This window comes from Anneissia japonica, unplaced genomic scaffold (assembly GCF_011630105.1).
Source record: "Anneissia japonica isolate Jap-2015-1 unplaced genomic scaffold, ASM1163010v1 scaffold287763_len296007_cov137, whole genome shotgun sequence".
Taxonomy (NCBI): Eukaryota; Metazoa; Echinodermata; class Crinoidea; order Comatulida; family Comatulidae; genus Anneissia; species Anneissia japonica.
This window is the reverse complement of record NW_022698178.1, coordinates 185,636-199,475: the sequence shown is the minus strand read 5'-3', so window position 1 is coordinate 199,475 and position 13,840 is coordinate 185,636. Positions and strand designations below refer to the sequence as shown.

At 33.8% G+C, this 13,840-nt stretch overlaps 1 protein-coding gene across 1 annotated transcript; it reads left to right on the top strand.

The window, feature by feature from the left end:
* The first annotated feature begins 1,428 nt into the window (after window positions 1–1,428).
* On the top strand, window positions 1,429–7,159 carry LOC117102429. The gene is made up of 4 exons (XM_033242690.1): window positions 1,429–1,788; window positions 2,645–2,766; window positions 3,596–3,715; window positions 4,178–7,159. Exons 1-4 carry the CDS (start codon window positions 1,567–1,569, stop codon window positions 4,842–4,844), a joined length of 1,131 nt encoding a protein of 376 aa, XP_033098581.1. The 5' UTR covers window positions 1,429–1,566; the 3' UTR covers window positions 4,845–7,159.
* The last annotated feature ends 6,681 nt before the right edge of the window (window positions 7,160–13,840 follow it).

Genomic DNA, 13,840 nt, shown 5'->3' with positions numbered 1-13,840 from the left:
CAATAATAATAATAATAATAATAATAATAATAATAATAATAATAATAATAATAATAATAAACAAAACAACAACAACAACAAGAGGCTGCCCACCGCCAATCTCTTTCTATAAAATAAATCCTCAAAAATATGTTCCTACTGTCCAACAACAAACCACTTAAAAATGTTACACTAATACGAAAGTTTCATTCAGATCAGTTAATTAGATTTTGAGGTATCATATTGGAAAAAGGACTCAATAACGAATATGGCAATAGGCCAAACAAATGTTCTATGGAATTCTTACATAAACATATCGTTGATATATATGCGGACTTGTGCTGATCTAAAATCTATTTCTTGGAAAATGGGAAGAATCAATTGCGGAATTATAATGTCAGTCCGTGACGATATAATCTAAACATTATTATGCAACTTTATCTTTATCGCCAGAGCTGCCAGAAGAGAAAATAACTAGCGAGATAATTAGTAAAAGTTTAAATCAAATAAGTAATATAGTTATAAATAACGAAATATAATAATATTAATTAAATAATAACTAATATCTATCTAATTTATGCCAATATCTTCCCGTAAAACAGCAATGTGTGTTATTTTTTATTGCATAGTCTATTAGACTGACGCTGGCCATTATATGCAACTTTATAGATTCAAAACATATTGACAATAAACAAAAGCACAAATACTGAATATAATGTAAGGGTAAAAATGAAATGAATACATTGATTGATTTGTCTTGTTTTACGTACGTGCTAGTTAGGTTTGGTGACATGCGGGTCATGGTGTAAATGAAATAAATACAAAAGAGTGGTACTTAAAAAACATTTGATTTGCTCCACTGCCTTTGGTTGTGTTCGGTACCAACACAAATATATATATAGCATAATACACAAAACAAAACACCTTACAAATAACCTTGTAGCATCTGAAACGGAATAAACTTGTCCACTAACCAGTAAGCTTCATTAAAAAAATTATCAGCAGTGATCATAGAGCTTACAAATTATTTTCATAGCGTTTGTGGGCTCCGTCTTTAGACTTGAAAGAACCTTAACTCGAGATCCAGCAAGTCGAAAATAATGCATAGAAGAGGGCGTATCTTATAGGTCTGGCAGTCTAATAGTCTGTGCGATATTAGCGCTATATCAAAATCGTGAGTCTGACACCTTAAACGAATGAAAGGAACTCTACCTGGCGCTTGAATCACAACAATGTCTTTGTGTTCAAGTGGTTATGACTTTTTCCATGTATGCCTGTCTCTTATACACATCGGCCAATATGAAGCTCGCGGTATAAATCATTGGCATATTGTAGCTTGTACTAACATACAGCAAGCTTTGACAGTAGGCTTCCGTTGATTGGAGTTGGGAAATCCAATCATTTCCGAAAAGGAAGTAAGTTGAACGTGTGGAAGGATGACGCTTACAAGGCGTTTAAATGTCCCAACCTGTAGTATTGTTTCTACAATTGCAATTTGTTTTTAGGTGGAATAGAATTAATATTTCTGTCAAGCTGCTAACAGTCACAGTTTACATAGGCAAAAATATTGTCTTGGTATAGACAATTATGTGGAAGATTGGACGTTTTACGTGGCTATGTTTAATAGTCATACATCTGCTGGTAAATACAGAAGCGAAAAATGAACGTTTTAAACGTTTTATATCAAAACTAAAGAGACAAGTGACTACAAGCGAGTGTCATAACTTCGAATGGTCAATATCATCAATTACAAAGTACTACAGTTGCTGCAACGAGGAAAATCTTCAAAACGGGAGTACTTGCACAAATGTAAGCCGGTCATTCGTAATCATATTTCTTTTTGTTTATGCATCCCTGGGCATATAGAACTAAATTGCCAACTTGGCCTATTATCTATTGTTATACACTTAATGCAGTATTTCTTTGTTTTGATTTTTGTAATGAAAATATCTTTATAAAATTGTCCAAAATATTAAATATAATAAACGTAATCTTATTTATTTTGATTTACCAAACCGTTTAAAGGCAGCACTACCATATGGTAATCAAACGTAGGCATCTAAGCCTAAATAAACAGGTATAAATAATATAAAATTTTAGGTACACCATGCGGCTGGCATACGGTATGCTTCAAATCTCAATAGATATTCGGGGCCGAGTGAGCAAAGCTGGTTGAACCACAATTCTTAGTGCCAAATACTGCTTAGCTATAGATTGCTGGTTAAAAAGATTTCAGATCCCCTATTCATTGATTACAGAAAATAACATAGAAATTTTATATTCAGTACATTTTATTAAAAAAGTTGTAGAACCTTTCCGATTTGGTTTACGGCCTGACATTCACGAAATTGCATTAGGCCTACATTATCCTTCGATTAATAATGACAACAAAAACCTAATGAAAATACCTATTATTGAAGTGGAAAGGTAGCTTGGTGGCTAGGATGCGTGTCTTTCAATCCCAGACTCCTGTGATGTGTCAGTACAAGATTTTTTTTTTCTTAAGACTAAAACAGATCTCCACTTCACAAGCCACGTAAAAATGAGACTGATAAAGCATCACGTTGTTCTATTTATTTAAGAGGGTTCTTTAATATCAGTCGACCTTATAGTCCTACGCTTATGGTTTACAAAATAAATTGTGTATGCATAACTGCATTTACAGAGGCTTAATTCTACATCTTCAAATTTTGAGTGTAATCCTTTTGGTAAAGAAATCTACAAAAAGAATACAACTTCGGAATTTAATTGCGGAAGATGCGAAGGCAAGAAATGGGCGATGGAAAAGTAAGTTTCATTTTATTTAAAATGAAATAGTAAACTAATTTAATATATTAATCAATTATTTGTATTTGCCATAATTATAAAAAACAATTACTGATATGGCTTATATATAATGGTATACATATCGTATATAAAATATATATAATATGTATAATCTGTCTCTTATACACATCTAGATGTGTATAAGAGACAGTCTAGAAGCAGCGCTGACAAAAGCCATTTTTGCTAAAATTCAGACTACCAGCGCTGGCGTCGCTTATGATGAAGTGAGTTATTTGTTAATTACTATAGTAACATTTGTTATGAAGACAAAAAGTAATAATAACAATAACGATGAAAATAGCATTAACGATAATGATAACGATATCTACAATGATGAAAACACAACAAAAATAACAACTACAACTGGGAGTAAAGTCCACAGTCGAAGCCCCGGTGCGGTCGGCGAAACCCCCAAAGCAAGAGGATTTTTGTGCTTTATGGGTCTAAATAATGCTATACAAGCAGATAAGTTTGAAAATGTCTGTGTCTGGGTGGGTCTGCAGTGCATTAGTTGGGTTGGAGGACTTATTTGGGAAATTTAAAGAGGGGGTTTCACCAGAAAAGAGGGGGGTTTGCTTCAAAATTACCCATACCCATAGAATTCCAATTAGTCCTTCAATTCGATGCCATCTTTGCGACCTACAAACAATTATATTTGGTTGTTTTCTGGGTTTGGTCTCCAATTAGAGGGTATATTTATGTTAAATGATTGTTAGTTGGTCTCGAGTCCTTGAAAAGGGTTCTCGAATTGGAGGGTGAATTATTATTTGCATTATTTATATTTGTGAAGGTGTAACTCCAGATGGAAACTAGCTGGAATTGATACGACTGACGGATGCTGGATATGGTCTGCGTGTTTCAAAGGCGCATGCGATGCGCAAGAAGCGGCCTATTTAGATGAGGATAAAAGGTATGCATTTTGTTAATTCGGTAATTTCAGTACAGTAGTTTATACTTTATTTATCGGAGTCGCTATGAAAACAATGAATATTCGTGATATAATGTCTGTAAATCTAGATGTAGGATCTAGAATTTTCAAATGTGGAGGCACGCGTAACTTTCCTTACTGTAATACATGACATTGTATGATGTATGTATTGAAATAGAATAAAACGGGGAGTTAGGCCTAAATCAGTAATTCATTAGATTGGGTTCTTTGAAAATTCTAAATATATTAACATTTCAAATTTTAATTTTATGTGGTTTACATATTGTACAAAACTATTATACGAATGTTTTTAGTGTTTACATATACTGTTTTCAACATTGGAGAACCACTCGACTGTGATTTGTTTCGCTTTTTGGTTATCCCGTACATCGAACATATGATTTATTAATTATATTGCTTGTTTAATATTATATGCTAATATAGTGTACCTCAAGAAACCAACTTCTGCGGTGATGGCTTCTGTATAAAGTCAACCGGCGAGACAGTGGACAACTGCCCTATCGACTGCTGTCCTGAGGTAAACAGCGCATGCTCTGTAACGTCGGAAAAGTGTACAGAACCGTGCTGTAACGAAAGTGGTTGCTGTATCACGAGTTCTAGCATAATCTACATAGCCATTATTTGTGGAGTCGTAGTTCTGATCAATTTGATTTGCTGTTGCTGCTGTTTCTGTTGCTACCGTAAGATCAAACTGGCATGTGGATTTACTAAAAAACTAAAACCAAGCATCTCCTTAGACAATCTCTCTCAAAGGCATCCATCTCCAAAATCTCTGGGGAGTAAAAACCATTCTCCTGCTGCATCATTAGGTAGGAAAGGGTCTCCCCAATCCAGTCTAGGATATAAATCGTCTCCAAAGTCTCTGGGAAGTAAAAATCATTCTCCTGCTTCCACGTTAGGCAGGAAAGCGTCCCCACAAGCCAATCTAGAATATAAAAGTAATTCTTTGGCATCACTAAATAAGAAAGTATATTACGTATCTAGGGGTGATTATTCTCCGAGACCTTCCAAAAAGAGTAGCTCATTAACCTCGTTGAACACGAAAGGCTTGTCGCGCTCAACTCAGTCAATCGACCGTATTAATTTTTAAGACCAGTTTATTCTACTTACTTAACTACGATTCCTTGCGTGGGTTCTGGCTCTAGTTCTAGTGGGCAAAGCCAACCACCTAAGGACGGGGGTTTTCCTACAGTATGTGAGCCAATTAACGTCCAGCCGGTGCCTCGGCGGTAGTGTGGGATGCAGGTACGAGCTCTAACGGGGTCAAAGGGCAATCCCTCTTGAAACTAATATATTCTAACATGTAAATAATAACTTACGGTACATTATCTTTTCGAGGAGTGGTTTTTAAGATGGATTCTCAAGAACAGGATCGCTGTCTAGTATAGGTGATCAGTTTAGGAAGAAACGGTATAATAAAGCATTATTTGTTTTTTTTTATACCTCTCTGGTTCTGGTAGAATTTCATTTTGGGATATAACTTTTTCCCATCATGACAGTATTTTAAAGATGCAGGATAGAGTCAAGAGTGTTGAATACATTTATGTATTGTATAACATTATGAAATATTTGACTTATTCCTATAATATGTTAAGTTTGTATAATGCATATACATTGCAACATTTTATATGCGAAATAAATATTGTTATAAATGTACCGAATTTATAAGATTTTATTAGTGCATGGTGTTCTCAGATAAGATAGTATACTCCAAGTATCGAAATGCACGCCGTGGTGTTCTCTATATACTTTCTGCGATATTTTCATATATTTTTTAGAGATGTTCAGGTACCAAAAGCTTATTTGAATATGTAATCGAGAGCACTTAATGTAGGCCTATTAAAAAGTTGATGTTTTAAGATGAACCGTACAAATATTCTATTAAAAACAGTTTTTCGAAGGAAGTTATTGTGTAAAGTATGATATTTTATTATATTTAAACTGTGGGTATTCGTTTTGTATTTAATGTATATTAATCAAGGTGTAGTGTAGAATAAAATTGTTGCCCGTGTAAAGACGTTCCAAGGTTCTATTTTATACTAGGTATGTTAACATGTACAGTACTTAGATTGAAAATATAATATTTTGTGCTATTTCAACTTCGGGTATTCGTTTGTACTTAATGTTTGTACTTAAGGTGTATAGAATGAAATGGTCGTCTTTACCAACTTCCTACTGTATGTAAGCTATGTTATTGTACATTAAATTAAGAAATATAATTATGATGGCGTAAAATAAAATATTTATTGCGTTTTAATTGTATAAAATATAATTTGTAAATTTGGTGTTTTTATAGTTTTTACTCATTCCTTAACTATGTTTAAGTGGTCATTTTGTTTATATCATTCCATATTTTATATCTGGCACTTTTCTATGGCCTTGTATCTTGTATGTACTATATGTGATTTATGCATAATTGTTGATATTTCGATAGTTGTGATCTCAGTATCTAGAAGACTTGAAACAGAGAAGCAGATGGGGGTGGGGGAGGTAGACCGGGGATCGATGATTAAGTGAGGTGGCGCTAGGTCACACAATAAGGTGATATGAAATAATTTCTAGCTACTTGAGTGTTATTTTTTTGGCTCCAGGCATATTCAACAGGGCGCGACTAGGTGGCGAGCTTTTGTGTGCGGGTAGCTGCGTCGCCTCTCCCCCCGCACACCTAGATACGCCAATGTATGATATTTGTATAACAGAAATAATGGATTCACAGATAGATTATAGCCTATGTTTTATAAATGTTTTGTGTTAGTCCTTATGTAGGCCTATTGGTCGATAAGCCAAATGAGAATACTATCTGTACTGTATACCTCAAAAATAGCTTATTTGAAATGATCAAATAAATGATATGTATAAGCTTCCAACGAGATATAGATTTTAAAAGAAAAAAAAGTAGTTTTTACCGATTTACAGATATTTTACTGCCAAAAAATACTTAAATTGATTACCAGCCAATTTCGTAGGCAAAGAATAGATGAAAGGTATTATTTTTAACTATCTGAACATTGACGAGGGATTTTATTTTTAATTCAAATTTGTAAGTATTTTAAGCCAATAAATTTATACTTAAATATACAAATTAAGCAATTCAAATGTGGAATAAATTTTTATTTTTTTTAGTACATCTTTAAGTATTCATCGGAGTGAAGGAATTAATAAATAAATAACGAACAAGATGTTGCTTCATTTGGTAGTGATTTTTCTCATCGATAGTAATGTTATATAGGCCTACTCTATATAAATGTATAGGCTGTAATTATGATAAATTAAAAAATTGATTTCAAATTATGTTAAGTCTTTATTTGATTATTTACATTATTCAGTATATTTATAGGTTTTTATCAATAGGAAATTATAACATAACATTAATAATAACAATAACAATAAAAGTAATAATATCAACAGCAATAACAGCAACAACAATAATAATAATAATAATAATAATTATTATTATTATTATTATTATTATACAATTATTATTATTATTATTGTCACGAGGCAGATATCAATATACAGACCTACAATCGTGTAGACAATTAACGTTTTTCTATTTATGGTAATGGAAGAATAATATTTTTACATATTACTGTGTACGCTCTCTCTATGCCGTTGTAAACAATAATGATGATGTGACAATAACAGCATCAATAACAGCAACCACAACAACAACAACAACAACAACTACTACTACTACTACTACTACTACTACTACTACTACTACTACTACTACTACTACTACTACTACTACTACTACTACTACTACTACTACTACTACTACTATACCAATAATAATAATAATAATAATAATAATATGCCTAATAATAATAATATGCCTAATAATAATAATATGCCTAATAATAATAATAATAATAATAAACAAGAATAACAATAGAATTTGCATTAAAGACACCATTGTTTAAACTGCTTCCAAAGCTAGGCGTGGCACACTTAAGGGATAGTAATGCCTTTCATCACTGACACTACTTCCATGTTTCGCAATAAAATAACTCTAAACGAAGCAGAAGTCAATATACAGACCTACAATCGTCTAGACAATTTAACGTATTTCTATTTATTGTAATGGAATAATGATGTTTTTCATAGTACTATGTACACTGTCTCTATGCAGTTGTAAGCAAAATTATCGATATAAATTAAGGGCAAAATTCAATTTATAGCGCAAATATTCACAAATTTACTAAAAACCATACTAGTCGAAATTATTTCAATAATTGTCTATTATTGTTTATTGTTGTTATTATTATTATTATTATTATTATTATTATTATTATTATTATTATCAATAGTATAAGTTTATATGTTAACAAAATGTCCATATTTTAACAAATTAGGGCCTATCTTTGATATTTAAATTTTATAAATTTGTCTGCAATTAAGTGGTTCTCAATTTTTACTTCATGTATTGTATTGTATGAGGGCCCCATATGATCAACAATGCTGGATGGGACACCCTCTTGAAATATGCTATTAAATAAAAAATGATTAATAATATTAATATAACATAACATTGTCGACACGGGTCAGACGGGTTTTCTGTCGATATCTCTTGACAAAATGACTGATACGATGTTACATGATTGTAATATATAATGATTGTAAATCATAAAGGGCAGATCGAGACAACACTACCCCCGCAAAATGTGTTTCTAGACGCCCGAAAATAACCTCTTAGGATTTTCGGGCGATCAATTATTTGTTTTCCTTTTCTTTCTTTCTTTTTTTAACTTTCCAAAAAGGGGACGGGGCCGGATAATTTGCGGTTAGGTATGTCAAGAAATAACGTTCACATAACGTTGTATTGTGGGAACGTTCAAACGTTGAAGAATTAGGTTGTAAGTACGTGCTTCTGGTTATAAAAATATTGTTTTTAACATCAAACTGTAACGTTATTTTAACCTTCTTATAACGTACTATTGTTGGCTGGGTTACTTTAACGGGAGATAATGAGGTTGAAGGTAGATTCAAAGGCAGTAGACAGTACTCTAAATTGAGGTACCAATAAATACAAATTCCTTTAAATTAATTTGTGGCATTTAAGCCTCCATGCATGTTTAAAAATATGTTAAAAAATAATTACAATAATGTGGAGCGACGGTCTTTCGCGACAGCAGAATATTTTTCAGCTTCTCCCTATCATCATCAGCGTCCCGCCCTCAATTATTTCATTGTATTTTTGCTGCAAAGAATAAACTAATGATATAAGAATACTTTTAAATGAAAAGTAGGTGGACTAAAAATGTGGGTGTAAAACCAGTGACAATATCTTATGTGGAAATTAAATTGGATGTCAGCTGATGCAATGGTAGGAAGTAGGTGACGTGACTAACCGGCGCAACACCTTACCATAAAAGTGCAACTGTAAAAATGATGATGCAAACTGCTAATCACGTATCTGTGATAAAATAATCCTCAAGTAAAATCTCACATCTTACTCAGTAACTTGAAGAGTGAAGCGGAGCTTTGAATTTGGTGGTTAAAATAATACTCACCTCCCATAATGTCAATACCAGAATTATTTTAGTCTTACAATAAAAATAATTTAAACCAGGTAGAAGGTTGAGTTTATTTGATTTATAAAGCGATGGGTGCCTAACTTAACGGTTATTACATTCTGTAAACAAATATTGCCGAGGAACACTTTAATCATAGAATATCTCGATGTTTGAATTCGATGCGAGTTTAGTGGTTAACTCACCTTCCATACTAAACAACGGCAGAATTATTAGTCTTACAACAAACCAATAAGTTCAACTAAATACGAGGTTAGCCTACCTGATACATATTTGGATACCCATCTACCGATATGTCCTGTATGAGACCCAAATATAGGCGTGGAACACTAATCGGATGCAACAAATCTTAACTTCGGGTTTTAATTCAACTAGTCCATAGTTTTCATTCCTCTTAGTTTATATATATATATATATATCTATCTGTGGTAGCAGACAGCAAATACATCTTAAGAATACCACAATAATTTTCAACCTAAGTACGATAGGCCTATAGGCAAAGCCTAATGAATTTTATTATCAAAACTCAGTATACTATAAAACAGACATGTTACGGCAAATCCTTCGCCATCGTCAGTGAAAAGATTGCTAACATGCAATCTACTATTTAAAGGGAGTGAAAAACTGTGAAGCATTGTATTTTAAATAAATGGGAATTGAACCATAGCTATTTGAACAGACATCGTGACATTGCATTTTTAGAGAATCGATTGTAAAGAAGAAAGAAAGGCATGAATAAAGATGATAACGTAATGATGAACATCAGAATGACAAAGTTAAATTAACATGTAAAAGTTGCATGTTGAGAGAGGGCGTGTCCCATTTTATATGCAACACCTCCTTGATTTTTCTTTGGCTGGCTGTTGAAGCGGAACACAATACACGGAAGCAATCTTCGTTGCATGAGGTTTTACATTGGGATGAGCTATTAAAGTGTTTAAAAATGTGCGAGTTCCTGTCCGTGGTCATGTGTTCGTTAACGCGCGTTGCAAAGTGTCGGCCAGTTTCGCCTATTTTAAAAGTTACAGCCTGCGCACGTGAATTTATACAAACGTTAGAACGTAGGCCACTAGGGACAGGATCTTCACAGAAAACATATTTCTAATTTTAAATGAAGAAAAAACCAATTTGATATTTAAATCATTACAAAACTGTTTCGTTAAAGCATTTATCTGATGTGAAATAACTAACTAGAAAATTTACCAGTGTAAGGCAACTTAAAATAACGGATATTCGATTTTTCGCTCGTTTGTTTGTTATCGGAGAGAATAAAGACAAGATATCTAGAAATAATTTTGTCAATTAAATACATTGGAAATATATTTTTTCTAAAGATAACAATTAAAGCCTTGAGATCATTATGAAAACCTATCCAATTGTTGTTGATCTTATAAGTTCTGTCAACTAAAGTACGAATCAATGAAATTTTGTATGGAAAAGAGCAAAAACTAAAGAAATTTGTGAGTAATCCTGTGAAAGTGCTTTTTCGATATACATTAGTTTGGGTGGATCCGTTAGTCGATTTTGAAACTAGATCAAGGAAGGGAAGTTTGTTTTCTATTCATTTTCCATTGTGAATTTTATGTTGTTATGACGTGAATTTAAATATTGAAAAATGAATTAGCCTCAGTTTCTGAATTAAATAGGCAAATAATATTTAATTATATATATATATATATATATAAATAAATATATATATATTAATTATTACTATTATTATTAATATCATTATTTTTATTATTATTATTATTATTATTATTATTATTATTATTATTATTATTATTATTAATTCTCTGTTCATATCGTATCTTTACTGATAAAAGGGGTTAAGGGATGATACCAAGAACAGAATCCTTAGGCGGATGCAGAGGGGGTGCAGACGGTGCGGCCGCACCCCCCTAAATTGTATTAAGAAAAATAATTGTTGTATTGTATGGAGTGCAATTTCCGGGCGCCTAGAGGCTGGCGCGGATGCAGACCTCTTCGCACCGTTTTCCAATAAAAAGTGATAGCATTGCCTAGTGATCTGGCGAATTCCAACTCTTTCCTGCCAGAAATGACACCTAGGCCTACCTAAACCAAAGTCAAAAATATATAGACAAAATAAACTGTTTGCATTGTACGGTACACTGTTGAGTTCTTTTATTATTATCATGATTTATGTCACAATGTATGGTTAATACAAAATTAATCACAGGGAGGATAGGCTATACATGTGCGTTGATTCCTATAACCTTATTGAAAGGCATATACAATTTTATTATATTTTGTTATTCCAAAATTACACCAAAGCGAAAACATATTATTTTAATTACCGGTATTACTTTTTGATGAATGAATTTTTATTTTATTATTCTAACGAATGTTATTAGTTAAAAAAAGACTTTAATTGAGTTAGTAGCTTAATTGTAGACCTAGAGCTTAAAACTTACGAACACACTTTGATACAGTAGGCCTACATCTAAAAAGAAAGTCAAAAGGCACTGAGAGACTGAAAATGAACACGGAATCTGAAGAAGAGCAACGACGTGAATGGTGTGTAAATTTCAAATTATATAGCGTTGGAAGTGGAAAAAGAATTTTTTAAAAATACTGAGAAATTGAGAAGATAACTAATAAGCGTATAATACTGCATTAGTTTGCAGGTAAAATGTAAATTTTCCAGGCCCGTAAATCCAGTAGGTGGGGTGTTACGAAGAGTGTGTCTAACGCACCCAACCAAATTAGGTCCACATTTCCATGACAGTCGAGAATGTACTGAATATAATTTTTTTATTTTCTGTGATTTAAAAATATCTTTAAAATCTTAATTTTTTACATTATTTTAACCAGTAGGCCTAATCTACTCAGTCTGTCATGATTCGGAAAAACAATATTGAAATTTTGGCTTAGGGGCACCCTCTGGATGTAATCTATCATGGAACATGATCTTATACTCCTAACAATTTTTCGAAATATGAAATTATTATGAGAGTTACGCATTATATCCGACCGTCCACCCACTAGCATTGAAATGTTCACAGAAGACATTTATGCATATTTAATTAATTTCCCAGCTGGTAGCAGTAAAATAAAAATGCATTATTGTTTTCTTGAATTTACAACTTAAACTTTGTGGTCATAAGAATAATCTTAGAAGAGCATTATTTACAAGATTATTAGGTTAATCTTTCCACGTCGGCGCGTGCACTGAAAACGTATTTATTTATTTTTTTACTTCATGCATAGGCCTATAACGTATTTTTTTAAGATATATGATATTTTCATCACAGTCGAGAATGTACCGGTACTGATTATATAAATGGTAGATAATTACTGTTGTCCTATTGTGTGCATTGAAAATGTGACGACGAACTCGTGATACGGGCCTCGGTTGACACTCAATCAAAGGGCCTCTTAATTAACCTTGCACAAGAGCATGTCATCACCTGTTACGATACCTCCTCCTCCTCCTCCTCCTCCTCCTCCTCCTCCTCCTCCTCCTTCTCCTTATCATATCATCTTCATCATCGCAGTTTGCCCATGTAAAAACATGGGAAAACTATGAATTCAGTGTGTATTCATTCATCAATAGAGTTTCTTAAGGCACGCAAGTGTATTTCTTAGCATCTAGAAAACAAAACTTTGCGAAGCTAGGAGAACCCCAAGACTACCACAAACCGCTCCCTTCTTCCCCACCCCGACCCGCCCCGCGACTAAAATAGTCTTCCAGCGACGGAACAAGCAAACATTACGTTCTCTTCCCATGACCCCGCCCACTCAGGGACCCCATTATGTGCGATAGTCAGGATAAAGCTCGGTTTCCATAGAATCGCTCACCCTATCGGCGATAGTCGCCGACAGTTGTCGGGAAGGTTGACAACTTTTCTGATTGCGTTGCAGACGCAGACATATCAGGGTGCATTGCTAGCTGCCCTGCTCAATCGGGAAGGCACTCCGATTTGTTTGTGAACCACAACTGTCAGCGACTGTCGCCGATAGGGTGAGCGATTCTATGGAAACCTGAGAGGTCCCTATTCTCAAAATGTTCTATTCCCTCAGCCCCAACCATGGTGGGGGCAGTGAGGCAGACCCTCACGCACCTCCGACCGCCAAAACTTTCATCCGCCCCAGGAATCCAGCTACAAGTATCAAGTGTGCGGCAGAAATGTGGGCAACACATGTAATATAGGCAGCCTCTCAGACCACTAAATTTGTCAGAGATGAAATGTACGTGTAGGAAAATCCAATATACGTACAGTATATGCAAGTATAAAAACTGTGAAGAAGATAGAAATCTTAAAAGGTTTTATCAGAAGGGGGAAGGGGTTTCTCTCGAAAATTGGGGGTTCGGTCGAACCAAACCTCTCTGGTTACGAGCCTGTAAATCGCATAACTATAACTGGATTGGATTAATTATGGAAACGGCAGCGTAACCTTACAGAAAACCTCACGAAACAGGCAGAAGCTGCGGGCGTTATGAAGAAGCTATGGCACAGCGCACACTCCAGTTTGAGACCAGTCTAATTCCGAGACCACTCAATTCAATGCCAAATTTTCTAAGAACCAAATA

Excerpts from the sequence above, each read along its gene's own strand:
- LOC117102429 (XM_033242690.1), top strand. The coding sequence starts at position 1,567 with ATGTGGAAGATTGGACGTTTTACGTGGCTATGTTTAATAGTCATACAT. Across the intron at positions 1,789-2,644 it reads ACGGGAGTACTTGCACAAAT|AGGCTTAATTCTACATCTTC; the intron begins GTAAGCCGGTCA and ends CTGCATTTACAG. Across the intron at positions 3,716-4,177 it reads TATTTAGATGAGGATAAAAG|TGTACCTCAAGAAACCAACT; the intron begins GTATGCATTTTG and ends ATGCTAATATAG.